This window comes from Alosa alosa, chromosome 3, assembly GCF_017589495.1.
Source record: "Alosa alosa isolate M-15738 ecotype Scorff River chromosome 3, AALO_Geno_1.1, whole genome shotgun sequence".
NCBI classification, from domain to species: domain Eukaryota; kingdom Metazoa; phylum Chordata; class Actinopteri; order Clupeiformes; family Clupeidae; genus Alosa; species Alosa alosa.
In genome coordinates this window covers 11,658,859-11,684,515 of record NC_063191.1, presented here as the reverse complement: position 1 = coordinate 11,684,515, position 25,657 = coordinate 11,658,859, and the positions used below count along the sequence as shown (strand labels likewise).

General features: G+C 46.1%; 1 protein-coding gene across 1 annotated transcript in view; it reads right to left on the bottom strand.

Annotated features, from left to right (window-relative positions):
* The window catches only part of dcaf6 (ddb1 and cul4 associated factor 6), a 53,897-nt gene that overhangs the window by 2,352 nt on the left and 25,888 nt on the right, over positions 1-25,657 (bottom strand). Inside the window, 15 exon segments of the mRNA XM_048238374.1 lie at positions 731-836; positions 2,187-2,275; positions 2,940-3,096; positions 3,803-3,941; positions 4,841-4,882; positions 5,217-5,361; positions 5,363-5,578; positions 5,890-5,975; positions 6,263-6,542; positions 8,793-8,852; positions 11,372-11,533; positions 13,493-13,900; positions 14,743-14,859; positions 17,054-17,147; positions 25,071-25,282. Coding sequence (XP_048094331.1) covers positions 731-836; positions 2,187-2,275; positions 2,940-3,096; positions 3,803-3,941; positions 4,841-4,882; positions 5,217-5,361; positions 5,363-5,578; positions 5,890-5,975; positions 6,263-6,542; positions 8,793-8,852; positions 11,372-11,533; positions 13,493-13,900; positions 14,743-14,859; positions 17,054-17,147; positions 25,071-25,282 — 2,313 coding nt within the window.

Genomic DNA, 25,657 nt, shown 5'->3' with positions numbered 1-25,657 from the left:
TTAGACGCTCAAGTCAGCACTATTTCCTATGATTTATTAGCATGAAGTTTCGTGCACAATGACAAACAGGAGTGCAACATTCTCGAAAGATAATAAGCATTGTGGACTGCCATAACATCAATGAAAAACATTACTGCAGGCTTCAACATGACTGTGTTTTATGATTAGAAATGTCAATGTAGGAACTCACGATCATACAGTTTGCATGCCACTTTATCCTTTCATATACGGCCAAAACGCGAAGTGCTTCTATTTCGAACTCCTCAAGTTATAAGGGGTTATCATGAAACTGATTGAAACTGATAGGCTGTTTCCGGTGTGTAAAATTGGTGGGAATTTTCTTATGTTTCGCAATGCCTACTGCACTTTCGGAATTCTTTATTTTCTTTTTCTGCTTGTTTGTGAGTTTTGTTCAGTCTATGGTTTTGCTACATCTATCTTTTTTATTTGTTTAATTCGTTTAAAATTAATAGTGTACATATTTGGTTAAAATCGATTCCCTTTTTTCATTTTCAAAACTTGTGTTGGTTGGTCCAATCGATTGTGCAATCGATTTTCGAACGTAAAGTGACAGCCCTAATGTTAGTATGTGCATTGTGTGCTTGTATCTGAGTGTGTGTGTGTGTGTGTGTGTGTGTGCATCGTGTGCTTGCCTGTCTGTGCGTGCTTGCTTGTGTGTGTGTGTGTGTGTGTGTGTGTGTGTGTGTGTGTGTGTGTGTGTGTTTCTCACCCGTTCTGATGTGATTGAGCGAGGCGAGCATTCTCAGCATGAAAGAGGCTGGTACAGTGATGGTGTTCCTCGTCTCTTCCAGCATCAGTTCATTGCGCGCGATCACCTGTGGTAGCACAAACCCTCAATCAGCACACCAGCACACAGCACACCACGCCCCTGCACCCCCAGAGTCCAACTCTGCAAAATCTTTGTTAGTGACAAAGTTAAACAAATCTCATCTTTTGCAGCAACAATTGATGGGTGACGAGCTGTATGCAAGTTTAAAGATACTACAGACAGCAGGAACTAAAAAACAAAACACTTCCCATATCAGTATAAGAACTCTGTTTCTCTTGCAAAGCACAACAGTCCGACAAAACAAACACCCTTGTTGATTACACAGTACAAATAACACTCCACAGGAAGTTTGGGTCCTTCCCAAGTTACAGGAACTTCGCATGGCTTGCAAAGCACAAGAACCCTGTGTTCCTGAGGAAGCACAAGGACCCAGTGACTCTACCACCGTAGACCCCAAAGTCTCTTACACAGCACAAGAATTCGGTGTCCCATACATACAAATAAATAAATAAATAAATAAATAAATGAATGAATGAATGAATGAATGAATGAATGAATGAATGAATGAATGAATAAATAAATGAATAAATAACAATACAACAATGTGCCCTTAAGAGACAAATTAGCCACAGAGATGCCTCGGGACTCTAAGATGAAGAGGCTCTTTCAGGAGGTTGTTTTAGGGGAGAACACCTCATCTCTGCTATACCTAGGGGCCCTGTAAGATGAAGAGGCTCTTTCAGGGGTCTGTTTTGGGGAAGAACACCTCATCTGCTGGACCAGGGTGACATCATCATCACGAGACACTGGCCTGGCCTGGCCTACGCTGCCTCTGGTTCTCCTCAGGGCTGGGAGCCATTCCAAGCGAGCGCGCCACTCCCTCACCGCGCTGTGCCGCGCTGAACTTTCTATATACAGCCAGCCAGCGCCGCTCAGCGCCGCTCGGCTCAAGACGAGTCCTGTGGGAGCGGCCCCACCCCAGCAGAGCATAAACAGACCCAGCACAGGCGCACACGCCAACGCCCTCCACTAATGGACCGCTACTGCTGCTGCTGCTGACTGTGATGCCGGTGATGGGGATCTACTGCCCTCTGCAGGCTAGCTGAGGAATTGCAACTGCAGTTGTTCTGGGGGGTGGACTGTACTGAATATGGTAGAATGGCTGCTAATACATGTTTTTTTCTTTTCTGTCTTGATAGTTTTCTGTTAGCTATGTACGTGCTGCTGAGTAAACAAAAGAATGCTTTCTTTCTCAATTTAGAGGAAAGGGTAAGGTAAGGAGAACATTCATTACAGAGAGAACAGTTTTATTCCTCATTAAAACTATGTGGAAGAGAAGAGAGTTGGAGAAGAACTGATTCGTAGCTTTATGGCGGATTTAAGAGCTTTGGCGTACCTCGTCGGCAAGGTTTCTGTTAAACGAAGGGTTCTGCTCCAGCGGGGACCAAAGTTTAATATCGTAGTCGATACCAGACGAGGCAAGAACTGCAATATAGGAGAGAAAAACAAATCAAAGTCCAGAATCACACACAGTCTATCCACAATATCACAGCACTATACACTCAATGAAGGAATAAGACTTAAGAATGAAAACTTCAAAATACATTAAGACTTGATTGATGGATGAATGGCTGTACAGATAGAATGACAGATGGACAAAGACAGAAATGACAGCATATAGAAAGTCAGACAAACAAATACATACATCAACAGATACATGGATGGAAAGATATATAAATCGATGGTAATAGGCAAGTACAATTGACAAATGAAAGGAAGAGGACACCTTTCTGGCACACTGGACAGGACAGACAACTGAAATGAGGAAAAGGAACAACAAAGAAGACTCAGACAGACAGCCCCAGAGCTGACCTGCTACTGACCGGGGTCATAGGGAGAGAGAGAGAGAGAGAGAGAGAGAGAGAGAGAGAGAGAGAGAGACAGCCCCAGAGCTGACCTGCACCAGTGTGGGAGAGACAGCCCCAGAGCTGACCTGCTACTGGGGGGTCTTAGGGAGACAGACAGAGAGAGACAGACAGACAGAGACAGACAGACAGACAGGCCAAGTGGGTAGTGCTACTGACTGGGGGAGACAGACAGACAGACAGAGACAGACAGACAGACAGGCCAAGTGGGTAGTGCTACTGACTGGGGTCGAAGGGGTGCGGCTGCAAGCAGTTGACCACGTGGTTGTCAGCCTCCAGCAGCATCAGGTGCTCGCCCGTGTGTCGCTCCCAGATGAAAATGTGACCGCAGTCCGAGCCGCTCATCACAAAGTTGTTGCCCCAGAAACAAGACTCCTTAATCTGACACACACAGAGAAACACAGACACACAGACACACAAGGCATGCTGTAAATAACATCCAAATGTCGCCTGATGTGCCAAAAGGCATGATATACGTACAGACATAAACAACTGCTAATACATTCCTAAGGATTCATTACAAGGTAAACAGAGAGGTTATAATAAGGACTGTCTATCAAGTCAGTGAATGACCTTTTTCCATTTTCCGGTCGCCACCATCTTGACTTGGCGGAACAGATATGCACAGCATTGCATGAAATTGAATGAGCCTACTTATCTGTACACTTACAAATTTTACAAAACCCTCTCCAAACTAACACTGAAGTGTAATGCTATTTTAAGCCTTGTCAGTGGTTTAAAAATAGCGATTTGCTTTGATGAGATTCCATTCCATGTCCCTTGCCCTACAAGCTATAAGCCATTTCATTGTTAATGCAAAAATGGTCTAGCTCAAAACTAGTCCTAATAACATATTTTTGCTCCCAAACTAAAGTTTGAACTTATTATCATCCATATATAGACCCCAAGTTGTTCCATAAATGCTTTTAATTTTCTGATGAATATGATCCAAAGCCTCTCTAGTGGCCTGTGTAAAAATAACAGAGGAGACAAGTCGCCCATTACTGGACGTGTAAAGGCTTTTAACAATCCACAGTCTCATGTTCTGTTGACGACATTAGGCAGTGGTGCAGAGGTGGTTCTGTACCATGGTTCTGGAGTTGCGGTGGCCCTTGTACACCATCTTGACGGTGGGTCTCCGGATGTTCTGCGTCTCGCTCTCCTCCATCTCCCGCCTCTCCTTCCTGCGGCGGAACAGCTCCTGGATCCGGGCTGCGGCGGAACGCCTGAATGGAGCGAAGCACAGCGGTTAGAAACATCACATTCTCAAAGGTGAGAGGTGATCGAAGGGTTTCGGTTCTGCTCTTGAAAAAGGTTATCCATTTTTTATTCACGGCGTCTGAGCCCTGTTCAAACGGTAACAATGAAAATATCCATACAGTACCCCTGCTGAAAGTGAGTGTTTGAAAGGGAGAAAAGGAGTGATGGTGCGTGTGTATGGCGCATATGTGTGTGTGTCTGTGTGTGTGTGTGTATGGCGCATATGTGTGTGTGTCTGTGTGTGTGTGTGTATGGCGCATATGTGTGTGTGTCTGTGTACTTTATGGAAGAGTTTTTTTATGGGACAGGATCATTCATGGCTGATTACAAAGGAAAGACAAGAAAGCTAGCATGAGGAAATTGCTCTTCAGATGGCTAGTGTTGAGAATCAGACATCATAATTTGACATATCAGGCCAGCAAAGGACATAACAAACACTCACACACGAACGCAAAAAGCATCCATAATTCCAGACTCCTGTCAGACCTGATCCCCCCCAAATAACACAACGCCATCAGCTCCCTCATGCACTGTAGCTATTTTTGTTAATAACACGCTGCAACTCCAGAGCTGCACAACTTGAATAGTCCTCACTGCAGAGCACATGCTAAGGTCTACCTGACGCTATCCATGTTATCACAAACATAACTGCCCTACATGCATATAGCAACTGTCCAGTTAGTTACTGTGCTTCATGTGGCAAAAAAAATAAAAATGATTGTGTAAAATAGTTCTTCAACCGGTCACACTCCAGTTGAATATGCAGTACTGTTGTGGGTTAACTGGGGAATTGTGTCAAAGAATACCCCGTGGCGTTTAGTACTGGTTTTAGTAGCCGTCACACAGCAGGCGTTAGAGACTGTACCTGATCATTCTATCCCCCACTGGAGTTCCTCTGAAATTAAACCTAACAGGAAGAACAAGGATTCACTTGACAGCTTTCTGCATGTCAGACATGGCACGGCTGTTTGAGGAGAACAGGGAATGAAATATGCAGGAAGAAGAACACACTACAGGGATTAAGATCTCCCTTTGGTGTATTTCAAAATATATAAACAAGAAAAAAAAAAAAAAGAGGAAAATCAATGCTCATTGACATAGCCTACTCCACAAATGCAGTACAAGGACTTTGGTCTTTTTTTTAGCATTTCCTGCAGTGAAGTGCCTATTTCTAATTGGGTCAGGTGTATGGACTAACACAGACCAAACCATATGTAAAGTAATGCGGGGGCACTCCTTACCTTTGACCCTGTGGTCCTCGGTACCGTGCAGACGGTATCAGGATGGGGTCGTCGTCACTGTCGTCCGAGTCCTGGTTCCTACGCGACGGTTGTGCGGGGTGGCGGCGGCAGCGGTGTCCCCCTCCCCTACGGGTTCTGCCCGCCGGCACGACTCATCTCCGCCACCCTCTGCCGCGCTGGCACCCTGTGTCCCTGAAGAAGAGGAGGGAACTGCGGCAAACGAGGAAGAGGAGGAGGATGGGCCCCGTTGGGCTGAGCCACCGCTGGGCTCTGTGCTGAAGAGCTGCCCGGAGCCTCGGACGCACCAGAGGGGGCCGGTGCAACCAGCCGGGCCTGGGCTGCCTGACCAGGAGGAGAGGTCACTGGGGGAGGAGCGAAATGGTGAATGGACTGCATTTATATAGCGCTTTTCTACTGCTACGAGCACTCAGAATATTTTAGAATGTCATGCCCCCCCGCCCCCTTCACAATGTAATAAATAATGTAATAAATAATGTAATAAATCTTGACAAGCAGATAAATATCAAATAAAAGCTCTCGAATGAAAGTTCTAATAAACTGAAGTGATCTGACTATTTCTTTCTTCATCATCACCATCCTTCCATTCATCATCATCATCATCTTTAACCGGACAATGAAAACGTCATCTTTATACCGGACAAGTGTTTCTCACCTGTCTCTGCTGATGGACTCTCGATGATCTCATCAGGCTTACGACCACCACTACTGCCCCCTATTGAGCTGGTGCCGGGATTGCTCCTGTAGAAAAAAACAGACAAACCAGCACACAACACAAACCATTGTCACAAGTGTATACACAGTACGTTGTCTAATCCTCACTAGAATAGGGCTCAAACAGTTTCAGACACAACTACTGTCTGGAGTGATAGAAACACTGTCAAAAGGTGATGGGCACACTAGCATGTTTTACATATTCATTATGCTACCCTGTTGATTTCCCCGTTTTGATTTCATCAATGGATAAATATCTAGTCCACAGTGTGGATAGCGCAGTCTCTCCTTCTCTCTCTCTCTCTCTCTCTCACCACTCGTCTGTGAAGTTGAGCTTGATGGTGCTGGTGGTCGTCCCCTCTGTGCTATAGTGAAGACTCAGCACTGGTTCCGCTGTACCAGACCGGCTGCTTGTTGACGCACTGCTGCTGAGGCCGGAGCTGCCGCTGGTACCAGCTGTGGTGGTAACGGGGGTTGGCGCGGGTCCGGGTTTGGGCTCAGGCGGGGGTGCAGGTGGGACGGTCATCTCCACACTCGCTCCACCTGCTGCTCCGCCCGTACTCGAGCTTACAGTCCCTGAGGCTTCCATGCTACCTGTGGCAGAAACATAGAGAGAGAGAGAGAGAGAGAGAGAGAGAGAGAGAGAGAGAGAAGAAAAGTAGGATGGCAAGAGAGAGGGAGAGAGTGTGAGTCAGAGAAAAGGGTTAAGTTTAGTGACAGGGAGAGAAAGAGGAGAATAAAAGAAGAATAGAGAGGGACAGGTAAACAAAGAGAAAGAGAGGAATAGAGAGGGACAGGTAAACAAAGAGAAAGAGAAGAATAGAGAGGGACAGATAAACAAAGAGAAAGAGAGAGACAGAGACAGAGAGACAATGCGAGAAAGGGACATTGAGTTCTACTGCAGGAGATGGTCTATATTCAAAATCGCATTTATTAAAATGTGAAACGGCCTTTATCTCCATAGCTGATTGTTTTCAAGGAGAAATCACATGAGTTTTAGAGAGTGCTACACTCTGGGGGCATGCAAATGGAAGCTCACGGACATGCCCACAAAGTGTAGCGCTGTAGCTGCCTGGCTTCATTAGATGCTGGCTGTAGCAACTCGAGCCAGGTAAAAACAATCGTTTTCATATGTTTTCATACCGATAGTAGTTGGTGACCTCAAGAAACGGAGATCTATGTGAAAACTTGCCGGATTTCTCCTTTAAGATCTCAATAAAATATTAATGTGTTTGAATGTCACGCTACAGAACTTCACTGAGCTGACTCCACTGCACTGTTGATACATGTTTGTTTAGAAAGGAACAGACTGAATCAAGCAGCAATGTTGCGGCCAAACAACAGCTTCAACTATAAACTCTCTCCACTCCTCCCGCCACTTCCCTCTCCTTGTTCCCGTCTAATCTGCCATCTGTGCCCCATCATGGTCATCATCTGAGGCCTGGATTTGAGATTTTCTAAACATCTCCTAGGTTGAAGGGAGAGGATCCCTCATAAATCTCAGAGAGGGAATATCCCTTTCTTTCCTATCTGTTGATGAATGAGCCTGGCTATTGAGCAGCACAAACACTGACAACAGACTGACATTACTGACACTATGACGTTAGGTATTCAAATGCCAGAGAGACAACACAAATAATAACAGCCATCAGAGGGCAGTCACTTCTGGAACTTTCCAGAAGTCTGAGAGCCCTGAGAATTCCAAAGCCACCCTTTGAAGGGTCCAGCGGTGTGGTTTGGACTGACATACACAGACACAGGAAAGTGAACACACACACACAGACACACACACACACACACACACACACACACACACACACACACACACACACACACACACACACACACACACACACACACACACACACACACACACACACACACACACACACACACACACACACACACACACACACACACACACACATATATTCCACTGCAAGCTAGTGTGTCACAAGGGGAGAGGGAGAGCACAAAGGGGTGTGACGGGCAGGAGTGAAAACTGGTGCGATGGCAAGATGGCGGACACACTGCCACCATGCAGATCACATTAACGGACAAGGAATCAGTGACGCAGTGATGATCTCTGCCACTTCACAAACACAGTCTTTAGGAAGTTGTCAAACACCTTGTGATAAAATGATACAATTGGCTGAATTTTGGGGGAAGAGACAAATGACCTAATCCAGCCTCTGGGTTGTGCAGTCATCTGTCAGAAAAGCCATCACAGATTATGGAATTAGATCAAAATATAAACTGCAGGGCACATGAGCACAATCCTGAGGATAATCTGCACAAGCCATACTGGGCTGTGGCTGTGGTACACTCTCCTGCGGTTCAGATTAAACAGAAAGTATATCTACACGGCATGATCGGACACCTGTAAGAATCGGGGCGTTTCTGAGGGCATCTAAATCAGGAGTTTGAAACAAAGAGAAGCAAGAAGCATGGTGGGTAGACAAAAAAAAAACAACAACAATGCGTGTAACATTTTGGGAGTCATATTCGAATCATTGACAGCCTGACTCTCCCTGTTGAGGATGCTGGAGGGATGTTCTGCAGATGGTGACAGACAAGGCATGAGAGGTAAGGAGGAGCTTGCAGTTTGTGCGCTGCACAGACGTGTGCTGTTGGGGGGGTGTCTCCAACAGAACATGCTGAAGAACAGGGAGGGACAGGGCTTGCTGGACTGATCTCAGACAGCACAAGAAGAAACGGACAGATATGACAGAAGGAAGAGGAGGGAAGGTAAGTACAGGAGGATGAGAGAGGAAAGGAGGAGAAAGGATAAAAAAGGAAGGATAGTGTTGGAGGTGGGGCAAAAGAAAAGACGAGGTGACGCACCCTGCTGCTCATCCAGAGTCATGGATCCGAGCTGTTTGTTTACCACAGACGAGGGGGAATCTGGAACACAAACAAGACTCACTAAACAAACAAACAAACAACAACAAACAACAACAGCAAACAACAGCAGGAAAACAAGCAGAAGGAGTGCAACGCCATGGGCAACAGCTCATACCAGCTCAAACAAAATGCATACAGAGACAGTTCAGGAGATTAGGAAGATCAAGGTCATCTCATTCATGTATGCTACACCATAGTCCTACAGGACACACAAGAAGCTGAAGACAGAATCAATACCGCTGCCATTTCATAATGAATTCTTCAACAGGGGGTCCGCGACCCCCAAACTGTCCCCCAAGTTATTGCTGGGGATCCACCAAATTCTATCTCCAAAAAAAAGGAACGGCAAAAAAGTTTTTTTAAATATAAATCTGTCGATTATTATACTTTCAACTGTTTAGCATTATATAAGCCATTACAAAGTACTCTGCCAACACCTCAGTTGTGTCTATCTAAGCAAAGGGATCCTTCACTTAAAATGTTGAAGAACTCTGCACTACAAGTCCTGTGAAGTAACATCCCCCTCGACTTACACCTCTGGTCTGAAATGAGAGTCAATGATATCCCCAGCTCTACCCTTGAACATCGCTCAGGGCACACCAGCTGTGAAGTGATGACTCACAGGCAACTACAAGAGCAATGTTGCCAGGCAATGCTACTGATACCCCACTGATAAAACTTGGGACAACTTATAGAGATTATCCAATCAGATCAATAGGCACTGGTCATGTGATTGGTAACCTTGGCAACACTGCTTAAAAAGCTGCCTCACACATGCTCACCAGTAGAGTGAGATGCAGGGCTGCGAGAAATATGCACTCACCACCAAATCTTGGTGGAAAGTAACAAAGCAAAGTGGAACTCACACAAGTAACAAAGCCAAGTGAATCGTACCAAGAATAGCCAAGAAAAGTGAAAGCAGTTCTCCACGTTCCCTGTTTCCTTCTTGAGCTTCATCGTTTACATCCTTCGAATGCATAGTTAATGGATTATGGCTAGGTTTCTATAAACCACACAGTGACGGCTTAAATGGCACACAGAGCCCATTGAACTGAGCTAAACAAGTAATTTAAAAAAACACAAATTTAATGGCAGCCTCTATTTGACAACCAGCACTGCAATGAAATCAGGCTAATCATCCACAGCACACCACCACCCAAAGCCAGAATCATAAGAACCATCTATCAATTTCCTTCTTTCTTTTCAAGCGTGCCAAAAAGATGTCAACTAAAAAAATGCTGCTGCCAATAGAACAAGAACAAGACCAAACCTTCCCAACAGGAGGCGTCATCATTTCCATACACACTCTCTTAACAGATCACTCCCCTTGAGTCGTGGATACATTCAGTACATGGTTTTACAAAAGGTGACAAGTGGTGACTGCAGCAGCACAGCATTTCAAATGAGACAGCTCCTCTAGAAAACCAGAGCTGAAACACACACACACGCCAAACATGCACCACACCACGCATCATTGTGACTACTGATGTTTAGATACCAAAGTGTCAGGTGGGGGGTGGGAACTGGGACTTCAACAAACAAAGCCAAGAGCATCTGTAACAGGTGAACTCTACTGTGTCCTTTATTGCAGCAACTAACCCCAAACGGAAATCTAATGATTGGGTTCTACCATTAACTTAATATGACCACAGCCCTGTGACAGGTGCATGTCCTATGATCTACAGATCTGGGTTGGTGGACCAATGAACCAAAGAAATCTCATGCCATCTTCCAGTAAAAAGTTTATAATTGCCAACAAGCATGTTTTTGGGAGGTTTAGGTCTTGATGCTGATTTTTCCGCCCATGATGTTCCAGACACGTGGGTGCAACTGAAAGCAATTTAATAAAAACTGTGTGCATTCGAAATCTGCCAATCTCTGCTCGACAACATACAGCATGTCTATTTGTGTCTGCCTGTCTGTCCATCCGTCCATCTGTCCTTGTTTCAGTCCATCCCCTCTACGGGTGTGTGTGTGTGTGTGTGTGTGTGTGTGAGTGTGTGTGCAGGAGGGAAGTGGGTATCAGCGGTGCTCCAAGGGACAGCCTCAAACCAACCAGGTGCCAAGTGAACTCATTAGGCAACACACAGCCAACACGTGATGGGGGACGGGGAGCACACCACACATGGTGGGGCATTAGGCATTAGGGTGGAGAAGGTGGGGGAGTTAGGGGTACTTTTAGCACTACATGGCTCTCCGGGTCGTCCCCACAAAAGAAGCAAGAGAATTTATGAAGAATTTCTGTCCAACCTTTAGTGTGTGGATAGAGCCCTTTCTGATCTAAGAGTTCTGAACTACATAGAATTAAAATAAAGAAGGGCAGGGTCTGAAGGATTCCAATGAAGTTCCACATAGAATCCCTCATCAGTAGAACCTCTCAACGTTCTTCTGTGGGGACTGTCTAGGGGGCTTGTTGCCATGGAGAGCAGTCTAGAAGGCACAGGCTTTGCAGAACAGGTGCATGATGGGAACAGGGAGGAGTGGGGCGGGGCAGGGCGGGGTGGGGGTGGGATGGTAACCTGTAGGAGGGGTCGTGTTGGTAGTGGCCCTGGTGGGGCGCCTGTCCAGAGGCGGGGGCTCAGGGCCTCCTGGCGGGCTCTGTCCTGGGGGGTCAGCCAAGAGCAGGAGCCTCTGCAAGCGCCTGCATATTAAGCTCACAGGCAGCCGCCGAGGACCATACTCTGGGCGGGGAGTGGAGAAAAAGGAGAGGAGAAAATAAGAGAGAGAGAGAGAGAGAGAGAGAGAGAGAGAGAGAGAGAGAGAGAGAGAGAGAGAGAGAGAGAGAGAGAGGCAGAGAGAGACAGAGAGAGGCAAGAAGAAAGGAAAAGGACAGGAGAGGGGGATATGAAGAGAGTGAGAAGAGGGGTAATGGAGCAGACAAGAGGAGGAAGAGTAAAGGAAAGAAGAGAAGCAAAAACAATAACAAAAGAGGAAAGTAATTACATACAGAGGAAGAGGAGTGTGACTAGAGCTACTAGAGTCCATCACTACCACTTACAGGAGTCAGATCATCACAGTGGAGACGGACTTAATCAATGAATCAATGAGGGTAAACATCTCTTGTTTACCATCTCTTTACATCTTGTCTCATCTCTTATTATTATTATTATTATTATTCTTAGACACAATAGCAAAACGAAATCTTTCCAAAGCACATAAAAACCTCTGTACCCAGACACCTTTCAGAATCACACACACAGAGTTATAAATGCATGTGCAAGTACACACTTAAAACCAGGAACAAATCATTTGAGCATCCACTACAATCAATGACTGACTACTGAATGGTCATATAGGTGTATGTGAATGGGAAAGTTTGAGAAAACCAGTTAGAGAAAGACAGTAAAACAGCCACACTAACACAAAGACAGACAGACAGACAGACCGACAGACCGACAGACCGACACAGATGTGTTGACACATAAATGTTTTTCTCATGTGGTGTCAACGCTGGCGACTACGCCGCTCCGTCTGGCATTTTTTGTCTTATTGTCTTTTGTTTTTTGTCAATGTGTTGTATGTGGAGCGCTTTGGGTTGCACTTTGTGCATGTTAAATGCGCTATACTAAATAAAACTGACTTGACTTGACATTGACACAAGGTCACAGACGCAGACAGAGGAAGGGAGCCCAGTTGTTTGGTCTGTCCAGTGAATGAGACAGACTCGGCCTGCAGTCTGAGACTCCGTTCAATTCAGTTGAGCTCGTTTTAGAGCACAATTAACCTTTGGCATTGTCCAAAGGCGGCGCCTCCTAAACACATGCTCAGTCGCACTGACCAGCACCCACAAGCTGGGCAGAGTACAGAGACAGGGCAGGGCTACACAGACACGTGGACATTTAACCCCCCTCCCACACACACACACACACACACACACACACACACACACACAAAACAAACAGCTCCATACAGTGCTGCAAAATACTCAGAATTCTCTCTCTCTCTCTCATTCTCTCATGTGCTCTATTACCCTCTCTCTCTTTCTCTTTCTCTCTCTTTTATCTCTCCCAGTCTACATGAGGTAGCAAGACTCCCAGTAAGGTGTTTGTGAGGGACATCAGCTACAGCTATCGACTAGCCTCTGTACTAGACTAGTACACTGATGTACTTGCTGGAGCTGTAATAATTCAAACTGCACTGAGATGTTCCTGCTTGTTTACCAGTACTGGAAGGCACATGCTGTACAGAACAGCAAGTTTGCTCTTGAAGTATCATCTGGGTAGGTAGGAGAGGATATTTGTGTGTGTGTGTGTGTGTGTGTGTGTGTGTGTGTGTGTGTATGTGTGTGTATGTGTATGTATGTGAGTGCATATGTGAGTGTATGTATGTACCGGTATGTGTGTGTGTGTGTGTGTGTGTGTGTGTGTGTGTGTGTGTGTGTGTGTATGCGAGTGTGCATATGTGTGTGTATGTGTATGTATATGAGAGCATACATATATACACATACACATACACACACATATGCACACTCACATACATACACACAGACACACACACATACCGGTACATACATACACATATTATGTGTACCGGTATGTGTGTGTGTGTGTGTGTGTGTGTGTGTGTGTGTGTGTGTGTGTGTATGTATGTATGTGTGTGTGTGTGTGAGAGTCGTGTGTGTGTGTGTGTGTGTGTGTTACCTGAGAGGGCAGCCTCTGCGAGGGTGGCAGCTGTGGGTGTGGCTGTGGGCGTGGCAGTGCCAGTGCCAGGTGCAGGCTCCGCCTGGCTCTTCTGTTCCGAGTCTGGCGAGGACAGCAACGAGGAAGAAGACGCCGCGCCCTCATTGGAGGACGAGGTGGAAGGGGGCGGGGCTGTGAGTGTGGAGGAGGATGGGCCTGAGGAGGAAGTGGAGGCTGTGGCAGATTCTGGCAAAGGTTCCGTAGGGACCAATAAGGGCGCAGAAACAGGAGCCGAAGAGAACGTCGAAGGGGTAGGGCCGGCAGAAGGTCCAGCTGTCGCAGACGAAGCTGAAGGACTGTCCATATCAACGACTCCCTCTGAGGCCTGAGGGCCTGTGGCCTCAGTACCCTCTGGCCTGGCAGCAATGCCTGCAAGAAAAAGACCAAAAACAAAACTGATCCAAACCGCCATCTACCGCGAACCTGTAACCAACTTCACTCTGGTCTCATAAGTACCGACTAAACAGTTTTACACTTATTTACTTTCACTATTGACTGACAAGGGATTACAATCACAAATATAGCCTGAAAAAAGCAACACTTGCCCCAATAATATTCAAATGAATGAATGAAACTATGCCACTTTCTTTATTACTCAGGTCATATGCATTTGCACTAGTTTTTTATTGACATGCACAATTTCAACAAAATTTTGCTGCTCTTATTTTTCATTATTATATGTGCCCTCTTACTTACTTATTTACTTACTTTTTGTTTACCTGTTATGTTTGTCTGTGGACTTAAAATTGGTAAAATATGTCTTGTCTTCATTAGTGAGAAAGCAATTTCGATCTCTTTGTATGTCTGGAACATGTGAAGAAATTGACAATAAAGCTGACTTTGACTTTGACTTTGATGAAATCCTAAGGATATGCATCCAAGCAGACGAGTTGCCTGGGACTCATTGCAAAGTCTGCTTACATTTCGTAACAGGACAGCGTCGAAATAGCGGTGCTTTACATGTGCCTTTCACTTTAGACCATTTTTTTCTTGGTCATTGGCGTTATCATTTTTAGTGGCATTAAAATAGCAATTTTTGGATCATGTGCCTGACCACACCTATTCTTTTTCACTGACACGCCAATTGACAACTGGTGAACTTGGCAAAAAATGAATCACTGCCTTGGGTGTAAGATCAAGGAACAAGACTTGGCGCCATGATTCACTGGGTGCAAGATCGGGCCCGTGAACTCTGTAGAGAGGAGCTGTACCTCGGGGGCGAGTCTGAGAGCGCCCCCTGCTGCTCTGGGCCTCGCTGGCCTCCTCGAACCAGCGCGACAGCATGTCTGACATCCGCTGCATCAGGGACACGTTGGGGCTCTGCTCCCCTGGGAAAGGAGAGAAAAAAAAAACGCACATGAGGACCACAACAAGCTTGTTCAAACAGATCCACAGATCCACACACACACACACACACACACACACACACACACACACACACACACACACACACACAGTTTGTTTGTTTCCAGTTCAAGGGAGCCAGGGCTGTGCTCACGGAATAGAGATGGAGAATGATACGGATTCCACATCACTTAGAATCGCTGACAGTACCTTTGAACACTGCCTAGAGCCTCCACTAGTGGAACGTACCTTTGAACACTGCCTAGAGCCTCCACTAGTGGAACGTACCTTTGAACACTGCCTAGAGCCTTCACTAGTGGAACGCCCGATTCAAAAGTTCATGTGAGGGCATAACCCTATTGTGCACGTGCGACTGGTGTTCGGACCTTCCAGTATGCCGAGCACAACAACATTCTCTAATTGGCTTCAATGCAACCCAACTTTTGTCAAGCTGCACTAAACCCTTATATGATTCATAAATATTCAAGCTCAATGGTGTTTTTAGCCCCCACTGACGACTTCAAGGCAGCGCTGCGACCGTCGACTTCAAGACACCTAATCCTGACCTTAATTACACCTTATCCTGACGTTAATCTTTTCACAACAGCGACACCTCTGTTCAGGAGAATATTGCAACTAGTGTCGTGACCACGACACGCGAGTATAAATGGTTACGGCGCTTCTGTGACGTCACATTGTCGCGCTACCAGTCGGGTGCGTCGAGAATGTGGAACGTTTAAAAGTGCACTATGAGTTCCTGCATGGTTTTAGAGCAATTTCATTTTTGTCTCAAATCATAGGCATCTCTGCTTGATCCGCTAGCTGGCTGCCCCCTGAATACACTGTGAAAAAGTGTAAACACTAGGGGGAACAGGCTGTGCACCAATATATAACAAACCACGTTCCAGCCAATCACCGACAAGATGGGGAGGGGGTGGGGGTTAGTGCTTCAATGAGTTACAGCTCTACAGTGTATGCGAGGCGAAACAAGAAATTATGTAAGTCATTTTTCAATGTAATAGTTTGTGGTTTCTAGCTTCTTCTAGGTCTGTAGGTCCTAGCTAGCTAGCACTTTCGATCGCAGGGAGGATAAATTCTACAAGCAGTGTTTCTTTTGCATAAGCTCATATAAGAATTTTCAATATATCAACTGTAAGTTATAACCTAATATCGTAAAAATATTGTATAAAGACTTAGAATATAAATTAACTCACTGAACAGTTGGAGTTAGCTCAGCCATCTTAGCGTAGCATAAATCCACTTTCCAGTTCATGACGGTTACGGAAACATGGGGGGAGGGGCGAGCTTGCTCTGTTATGTCTGGTATTTACTTGGAACGTCAACAGAAGTGACATCATGCAGGAACTCATAGTGCACCTTTAACCCCAACCCCAACCCCAACCCCAACCCTAACCCTTGCGCCTTCCATACAGCTCTGCCTTGAAGACGACGTTGGGGGCTTAAAACACCAAACACCAATACTCAACTTCTCCCCCCCCCCCTTCCCATGTTTTCTACAAAAGCAGAGTTGCCTCCCCATCCTCCCCACTCCACTGAGCCAGGAGGTCTGTCCCTCTGCTCTGTGAGACTAACGTTAAAATGCACCACTCCTCTCTGGAGAGGTGGATTAGGGGACCACGGAGTGAAGGAGTGATGTGGGGGGGAGAGAGAATGATAAGAGGGAGAGAATGATCGAGGGAGGGAAGGAGTGAGGGATGGCCATGGCACTCATTATTAAAGAGATGAGACGGAAGGCCATTTCTCTTCAGAAGAGGGTACACTCCAGGACACAGCTGTGTGTGTGTGTGTGTGTGTGTGTGTGTGTGATAAGTGTGTGTGTGTGTGTGTGTGTGTGTGTGTGTGTGTGAAGAGACAGAGAATGTCTTGACAGGATGAAAGGGGCTGGAGGAGTTAGAGATATTGAGGTAGCACATTTTGAGAATTTGATGACTGCTGACGTGAGAGCTTGTGTGTGATAGAGGAAACGAGGGAAAACTTTTTCCAAATAGTTTAAGATCTAGTCAAAACTTTATATAATATGAGTGCTTTTTATTTTACTTGTGGTCTCTACAATATCTCGTCAGGTCATGGAAGTGTTTGAAGTGTGTGTGTGTGTGTGTGTGTGTGTGTGTGTGTGTGTGTGTGTGTGTGTGTTTCTGACAGCAGTTCTCCACTTACCATCTCGCTCTCTCTCACACTCCGGCCGAGCACGAGGTCCCGTGTCCGACCAGTCTCCTCTTAGACGCAACCGCTTGACTGGAGGCTGCCTCAGCTGTGGAAACAAACACACACACACACACACACATCAACATCAACACCCTGTCAGTGTCAAAGAAACACATGCAAGAGTGGGGGTGGGGGGATGGTGTCAAAAATAACCCTAATGCCATAGCAGACCTCCCCCTCCCACCCCTACTACACTTTGTGCCCCCCTGTGACAATCCTCCACACCACTGCTTTCACTTTCATCTCAGTCCCAGAGTGGCTCCCAAATCCCTTCTGCCACCCCCCCCCCCCAACAAACCCACCCCCATATCCAGCTCCCTTTCCATAATGCCCTCCCTGTGCACTTACTCCACATGCACACTCAAAGGGAACATCGGGAGCGAGTGAGCCATTTGGGATAAAGCCTTTAATCGCTACACCATTCAATTTTCCTCAAACACAAGCAATCACAATCACACACACACACACATGCACACATGCAGTACTAACTATGTATCAGCCCAGGGATCAGCACCAGGGTTGAAAAGTGCATTAATGAGGCTACTGGAACTCAAAGTGAATTTATGTGCAACCCCTGACATGCTAATACATGCACTACTCATGGCGGCTGCTTTGAAGATGCACTACTGCTCAGCACTCGGTTTCAGAAGTAATTCAGGGAAGAATCTGGAGTTGTATTCTGTTTTGGCCGGTCACGTCAATGCACAGGTAATCAGTGGCTGTATTGCATGACAATTGAAATCCATAAATCCATTAGACTTAGTGGTGCTATTCTCAGCCCTGACAGACACTAGTATTATGTTCTTTTGAGTGTGTGTCTGTGCTTAGGTTCGTTTCAATCACACACAACCTCTCTTGCGTGCTCTTATGAGGGGGTTTTAAACCTTAACCACCTTAAGTCATCAGCCACTTTGAGGGCAGGACGAGAGGTCAGCTCTGAGCAGCGCGAGATGAGGAAGCCGAGGCCTCCGAGGAGTCCTCGGTTTAAGGGCCTCGCTTCAGAGCTCAAGGGTAGTAGCTGTTTTTAGGCCACAGGACGTTTAGCCCTGGTCCTCGGAGTCTAGTTTTTTTTATCCTCTGTATGCACAATAAGACTCAGCCAGCCAGCCAGTACTGCAGGTTCATGGCCCAGGACCCTAAACCACTGTGTGAGGGAGCTAGGGGGTGAGGGAGTGATTTGAGACGCAGTCAAAAAACATGAGCTGCTCTCCTGCTGCCACGTGTTACAGTCATATATACCCCCGTTTCTGGATCACAGCGTTCCCTCGCTCTTTCTCTCACTCCATGTCTCCCACTTTCCTTCTTTCTCCCTCCCTCTCTCTCTCAATCTTTTCTTTTCCATATCCTTGTCTCATTCTGCCCACCTCTCTCCTTCTCTCTCTCTGCACCAGAGTCTCTCTATCTCTCCATCTCTCTTCCTCTCTCCTTTTCTCTCGCTCTCTCTCTTTCTAGAAATAAACACGCTCCTCGTGTGCCCCAGATCATTTTTCCAGAGTACTCACGAGGGCAAAGGACCCCATGTCGCACCCCACACAGCTCAGACAGAAGGTGAAGCAACTTCCAAGACTTATTTGTTGCTTCCTTACTAGTAAACACACGACTCTAGCACACTTTATTTTTGATGCCTTGTTATTGTCCATTCAGACTTCACAAACTGAGAAGGAGTTGGGGCATGATAATGAGAATCATGAAAAGAGCTACCGTTGAGGATACAGGTAGATATATGCAGAGGATAGGGGTGAGGTCAAGCTATTAAATATAGAAGGTGACTGAGAGGCCAAGCTGTCAGGCCTTTGACATTATATGAATGATTGACGCAATGTAAACGGTGAGTGACGTGGTATTCAGCATCTAAAAAAATCTAAATGAAGGGTTCTAAAGATAGCACAGTGTGTGAGTAGATATGTAATATGTAGGCTAATGGAGTGTTCTCCTCCTTACTGTGTCTCTGGAACGCCTTTGGATACAGGTTACGCCAAAAATATTAATACAATTAAAAACAAACCAGCACAACCACTGATAAACAGTTCTGCAACACCTCAAATAACCTTCATACTTCAACAAACACAACAAAAAAAGGGTCCCATACTTGTTTGTTTTTGTTATGTTTGTATGTTTGTTATGTTATGTATGACAATATTGTGCACTTGAACTGAGCACAAAGGACCTTTCATCTTCCTCCTCCTCCTCCTCCTCCTCCTCTGAGTCATGCAGGTTCAGTGCAGGTGGGCTGACGGCCCTTATGGAGCCTGCTGAAATACGCTCTACATTCACTACTGGATAATGAACACAAGACAGCAGGCTACACCATAACAAGGAAATATTGTATGAATGCTCCATTACCAGCTGCTAATATTGGGTTCTATTGGGATGTATATAAAAAAACTGCAATATATACTACTCACAAAAAGTCAGGGATATTCGGCTTTCGGGTGAAATTTCAGGATGAACCTAAAATCCACTATAACCTTTACAGGTGGACTTCATGTGACCTTCTCTAAACTTTTGAATGTGCATGTCCCTACACACAGCCCTACATTTTGGTTCCATATTGTCCACAATACCACAAGGGCTATTAATGTCTCTCTTTAGCAACCATGAGGAAATTGGCCAGGCCCCATGAAACCATATAAGTTATATGTGTGTGTGTTGTGTGTGTGTTGCTACTGCAGCTACTGTTAACAAGCTCTGATTAATAACTTACACGGAGGCCTGGCAAGAGGCTCTGCGGTCATGATAAACGCACCGATGGGAGAGTGGAGTCTGTCAACAGCCTGATAACTAACCCAACAGCGCACAAACACTACACACTCATACCAACAAACAGGCCTAGCTGCAACCTACATCCTCAGTCAGAATATACCATTTACAGTACGTATCTCACATTAAAGCAATTTCTTATAGCAGCCCTTGGAGTTCACGTCTGCACTCAAAATCAAATCGTCTTCAAAAGGGCTTGATATTATGTAACTGCTGTAAAAGATTTGGATATATCTGATACACTATTTTTCTATGTCTGCTGTAATGGTCTACAAATACCATAGAGATGGACTGGTGAAGGTCCCATGAGCAGGGAAGAGGAAGATGGAGGAGAGGGATGGTGGAGAGATGTTTTGTGAGGAAGAAGAGGCGGATGATGAAGAGAGGGTGAAGAAGGTGGAGGATGTTGGGCAGGTGGGGAGTTTGCCTGGGGCGGTACACCTGCCACACTGTACCCTAAGTGTCCTAAGGTGAGCTTGGGGAGGACAGAAACCCCCCCCCGTGGAGCAGAAGGGCGAAAGCTCACTTCTTGATCTTGATTTGGAGTATGAATATAGCACTAGGGCTGTGAAAGGATCCTTCTGGCTTTTTGGGTTTTAACCAGGAGGTGCCAGAGATAAAGATAACTGGCTCGTGGCGGCCGAGCATATTCACAGCAACGTCCCCATCTGATCCTTCGATGCCAGCTCTGTCCATCGTTAAGAAGCAGGATCCACCCAGCGTTGGCCTGCATGCTCACCTACCAATACTGCTGTCCACCTCCACACTGCCCATGTCCCTGGCTATTTCCATCCCTGGGGGGTGACCGGGGGGGGCAGCATGTGTGGCTGTATTTGGAAAGGCATGTGGGACACACAGAGGAGATGGGGGGGCACACACAGCTGAACACACCGTGCGACAGCTGAGGGGCTGGAGCAGTGATCCAGCACATTCCTCAACCCCCACATTCAAAAACACACACACGTGCGCAGACACGCACACACAACCTTCTTTTATGTACTGCAACTTCGAATCCCCCCCACCAGTTTGTGCTGGAGTGTGCTTGCCAGTTTACACGTGTGTGTGTGTGTGTGTGTCAGCATCCATGGATATTCATTACATACGTAGCTTTCTACATGTAAACATCTCAGTTATGTACACGAGTTATAAACACGTATCTACACATCAACAAGTATACAGAGCAGCTACAGAACAGCTGGACCACGTGGCTACTGCAGCAGTCTGAGATTGAGCTGTGTGCGTGTGTGTGCATGTGTGTGCATGAGAAGCATAGTCCCGGCCCAGGAGGACGGTCATCATTTGGGCAGAATGGAGACAGTCAGGCTCTTTGTCCTGGTGTCTCCCTCTCTCACTCTCCCACCCTCTCTCTCTCTCTCCCCCTCCCTCCCTCCGCCTCTCTCTCTCCCTTCTGTGTCTATCTCTCTCTCTCTCTCTGCATTAGCATCACTCCTGTCTGCACTCCTGTCCATCCTCTGCTCTTCACGTGACTCTCCTGCCCTCTCCTGCCCTCTCCTGCCCTCTCCTGCCCTCTTCTGCCCTCTCCTGCCCTCTCCTGCCCTCTCCTGCCCTCTGCTGCCCTCTTCTGCCCTCTTCTGCCCACTTCTGCCCACTGCTGCCCTGCTGCCCACTGCTGCCCACTCCTACACCGTTCTGCCTTCTGTTTACGTTTACTGCCTTATTTCCCCTCGCCCTCATTCTGCACTAAATTTGGTCTGCAAGCATTGTATGGTCTTTCACTACTCTTTCTCAGTTCCCCTCCTCTTTCTCTCTTTAACCCTTTCTCTCTATCCACCTGTTTTTGTCTCTGTAGCGCTGTCGGGGTCTCATCGTCTCTCTCTCTCTCTGTCTCAGTCTCTCTCTCTCTCTCTCCATCTGTCTCTTTCTTTCTTTGTCTGTTTCTCTGTCCGACTCCCTTCCATGGTCATTCAGGGTCACCCGTCTCTCTCCCTCTCTGTCTCTCTGGCCCCCTTCTCTTTCTCTCTCTCTTTCTCTCTCACACTCTCTTTCTTTCGCTCACTGTGGCTTTATAAGAGGGACCCTGAGAGCACTTCACTCAAGTTGCCAAAACAACTAAAAATCCCATCTGCACTGTTTACAGGGAGTACCCATCTGCCGAGCACAAGAGAGTGAGCGTACCATGGGTATGAGTGGGGTAGTGTGTGTGTGTGTGTGTGTGTGTGTGTGTGTGTGTCTCTTTTGCTCCCCATTCGTTACACACACACACACACACACACACAGAGACAACAAGATTGGACACAAGAGACCTGTGTGTGTGTCTGTGTGTGTGTGTGTGTGTGTGTGTGAGAGAGAAAGAGAGGGGGAGAGAGTTTATGCTACAGGCCAAATCTATTTTGGCCATAAAGCCACCCCACCCCACCACACACACACGCGCTCTCTCTTCCTCCTCTTCCTCTTCCTCCACCACACGTTGTGAACAGTGCTGCTGCACTGCAATACTGCAGCCGATTGCAGTACATCCTTCACACGCGCAACAACCCACTGCGAAAGACGCATCTCGCCTGGGCACAGATCTCATCCATCATGCAATCTGCCTGGCTCCTTAAGCAAGAGCACCCATCACAGGAACAACCCGTTCACCAATCCACCACACCCCGCCCATCCCACCCCCACACAACCCCGTCTGCATGCCCTGGCTGCTGCTGGTGTGCTAAGCCAAACTCAATACTGCTCAATTATGGTTGTATGACAACACGAGGTGGCCCGCGGCCAAGCCACAGACTGGAGCGCTCTTGTAGCGACGGGGCAGGGCCATCGGACTGCACGTACCGAACTACTGCTAAGTACATCTCGCGGAAAATTTACTAAGAGAGCCGTTGCAGAGCATGTCCGAGCATCTCGGAAGTCTTTCTCAATTCCCGGCCAAAGACGTCTCAGAGTACTTTCGACACCGCCAGGAAGAAACTCATTACTTTCATACACCCATAATGACTGCTCTGCTACTTACGGGTACCTGTGGGCCTCACACACACAAAGCTCCGAGACTCCATAGTGACACAGTCACTGTACACAACTAATTGTGACCAAACTTGAAAGTAAGCACAAGGGAAATCAATGCCTTAAAAGGTGTACTCCACTCATAATGGTGCTATTGGGCTCTGAAGTGCTATGAAGAGGTTCCCTGTTGTGTAGTAAATATTAGCAGGGGGGTATTTTCAGCATTAGTTTTATAATTTCTTTTTCGGGATGGAAGTTGGATGATTGCAAATAGAAATTCACATTGGCAGCATGTCCTACTATAAAATGTACACCTTCTCATATTCCAGTAAAGAGACAAGCTACATTTCCATTTAGTCTAGACTAGCTCCTGTGGAATGGCCCATGCATTGCTAAGTAGTCAAACATTTGTCTAAGCAACTGTGTCTGAACCGGGGGGGAACTGTGGCAACAATACTACAGCGGGGAAAATAAGTATTGAACACGTCAACATTTTTTTCAGTAAGTATACTTCCAATGAGGCTATTTGCATGAACTTTTCACCAGACATTAGTATTAACTCAGATAATCCACCTATATAAAAAAATCCAAACATTAAAGTCCATAGGTAGAGTTATGTGCAATAAAGTGGAATGACACAGGAAAAAAGTATTGAACACACCTGCTGAAATGTCTTAAATACTTTGTGGAAAAGCCTTTATTCGTAATGACAGCTTCAAGGTATTTCCTGTATGATGAAACTAATCAGTCACAGTATTCTGGTGTGAGTTTGGCCCATTCTTTTAAACAGATAGTCCTTTAATATTGAAGATTTCAGGGGTCCCTCTTGTGAATCCTGATCTTTAGTTAACTTCCAAAACTGTTCAATTGAATTGAAGTCAGGGCCTTGATTTCCTTTCTCTGAAACCAATTGAGAGTTTCCTTTGCTGACTGGTTAGGATCATTGTCCTGCTGGAAGGTCTAGCCATGTCTCATCCTCATCATCCTGGTGGATGTAAAGATTCTCCCAGAACAAAATGACTCCATTCATCATTCCTTCAACTGTATGAAGTCTGTTAGTACCATGAGATGAAAAACAGCCCACACCATGATGCCACCACCTCCAAACCTCACTGTTGGTAGGGTATTTTTAGGGTGATTCACAGTGCCATTTCTCCTCCAAATATGGTGTGTAGTATGACATCCGAAAAGTTACATTTTTAACCAGAATACATTCTCTCAGTATTTCATAGGATTGTTCAAATGTTGTGTAGCAAACTTTCAACGAAGCTTGACATGTTTTTCTTCAGCAATAGAATCATGCTGGATGAGCATTACATAGAGGCCATGGCGGTGGAGTGCATTACCTATGATTTTCTCTGTAACAATTGTACCTGCTGCCTCCAAATCTTTCTGGAGCTTTCTCAGAGTGGTCCTTGGCTCTTGGGCTACTCTTCTGACTTCCTGGTCAGAAATCATGCAAGGAGATCCTGTGCATGGCCAGTGGATGATGTAGTGATGTTCCTTCCACTTCCAAATAATGGCTCCAATACTGCTTGCAGGATGATTCTGAAGTTTTGAAGTGCATCTGTAACCAGTTCCATTAATATGTTTGGCAACATTAAGGTTGCAAAGATCTTGGGAGAGCTCTTTGCTTTTACCCATCATGAAATGTTTCTTGTGTGACACCTTGCTAACAAAAAACCTTTTATAGCCCACCAGTATGTACTAACCCAGCTTAAATCAATTTGCACAGATAGGAGGGATACTTTCTCTAACTACTTACAGATTCCAGTTTGTTCCTTGCCATTCCTTGCGTTTGTGTACTGCTTTATCTTAGCGTGTCCAATACTTTTTCCCTGTGCCATTCCACTTTTTTACTCATGACCCTACTTTTAGACATTAATGTTTGGATTTTTATATATGTGTGGATTACCTAAGTTAATACTAATGTCCGGTGAAAATTTCATGCGAATAGCCTCACTGGAAGTATACTTACTGAAAAAAATGTTGACGTGTTCAATACTTATTTTCCCCGCTGTATATTCGGGTCCAAGTGCCCATGGGGAGCCGGCTTTGAGTCTGACCCGCGGTCATTATCCCCACCATTTTCTCTCTCCCACTTGCTTCCTGTCACACTTCACTGTCCATTCTGAATAAAGAGAAAAAAAGCCCCAAAATATCTGGCCCATTCCAGTGGCTACCACTTGGGCTCAGTGTAGTGGAACAGAGCTTGAGCCAAAATGGCGGCAGTGGGCTGACCAGTGAGCCTCACCTCTTCCCTCCGCTCCTCTGAGGGCCCCTTGAGCTCACGGGCCTGGTCGTCTTTGGGGTCGAACAGGTAGATGTAGTCGGACGAGTAACTGACCAGGACCTCCTGACCGTCGCCACTGTAGCACAGCGAGGTCACGCGACACGACTTGTTGGAGAGGTGGGCGGGGACAAATCTCACGCACAGACCTGTCGTTCCCCGGCCCATATAGTTACCTACAGAAAAATACAGTTATATATACAAACGTAAATATCAGACATACTTGAGGTCATATTTTCAAATGTTGTCAAAAGTCTTTTAACTAATTGGATATACTAGCTGATTGCATGTATTCGTACCGAACCGTTTAGGTACAGGACGTTAGGTTCAATACAGATGTGTACCAGTAATCAACAGTAGGCTTTTTTTGTGTGAGGATCAAGTTTCAATTTCGAGTTCCAAATCACAAACGGCGGACCATATGTCAGTTTAGTTAATGAATAGCATTTCACTTCTTTTAAGAATACTATTCCTGCTTATATGTGTTGAGCATCAGCAATAATAGTCAGTGAATGTTAGACTGGCAGTTCTTACAGGCTTACTGTACTGAA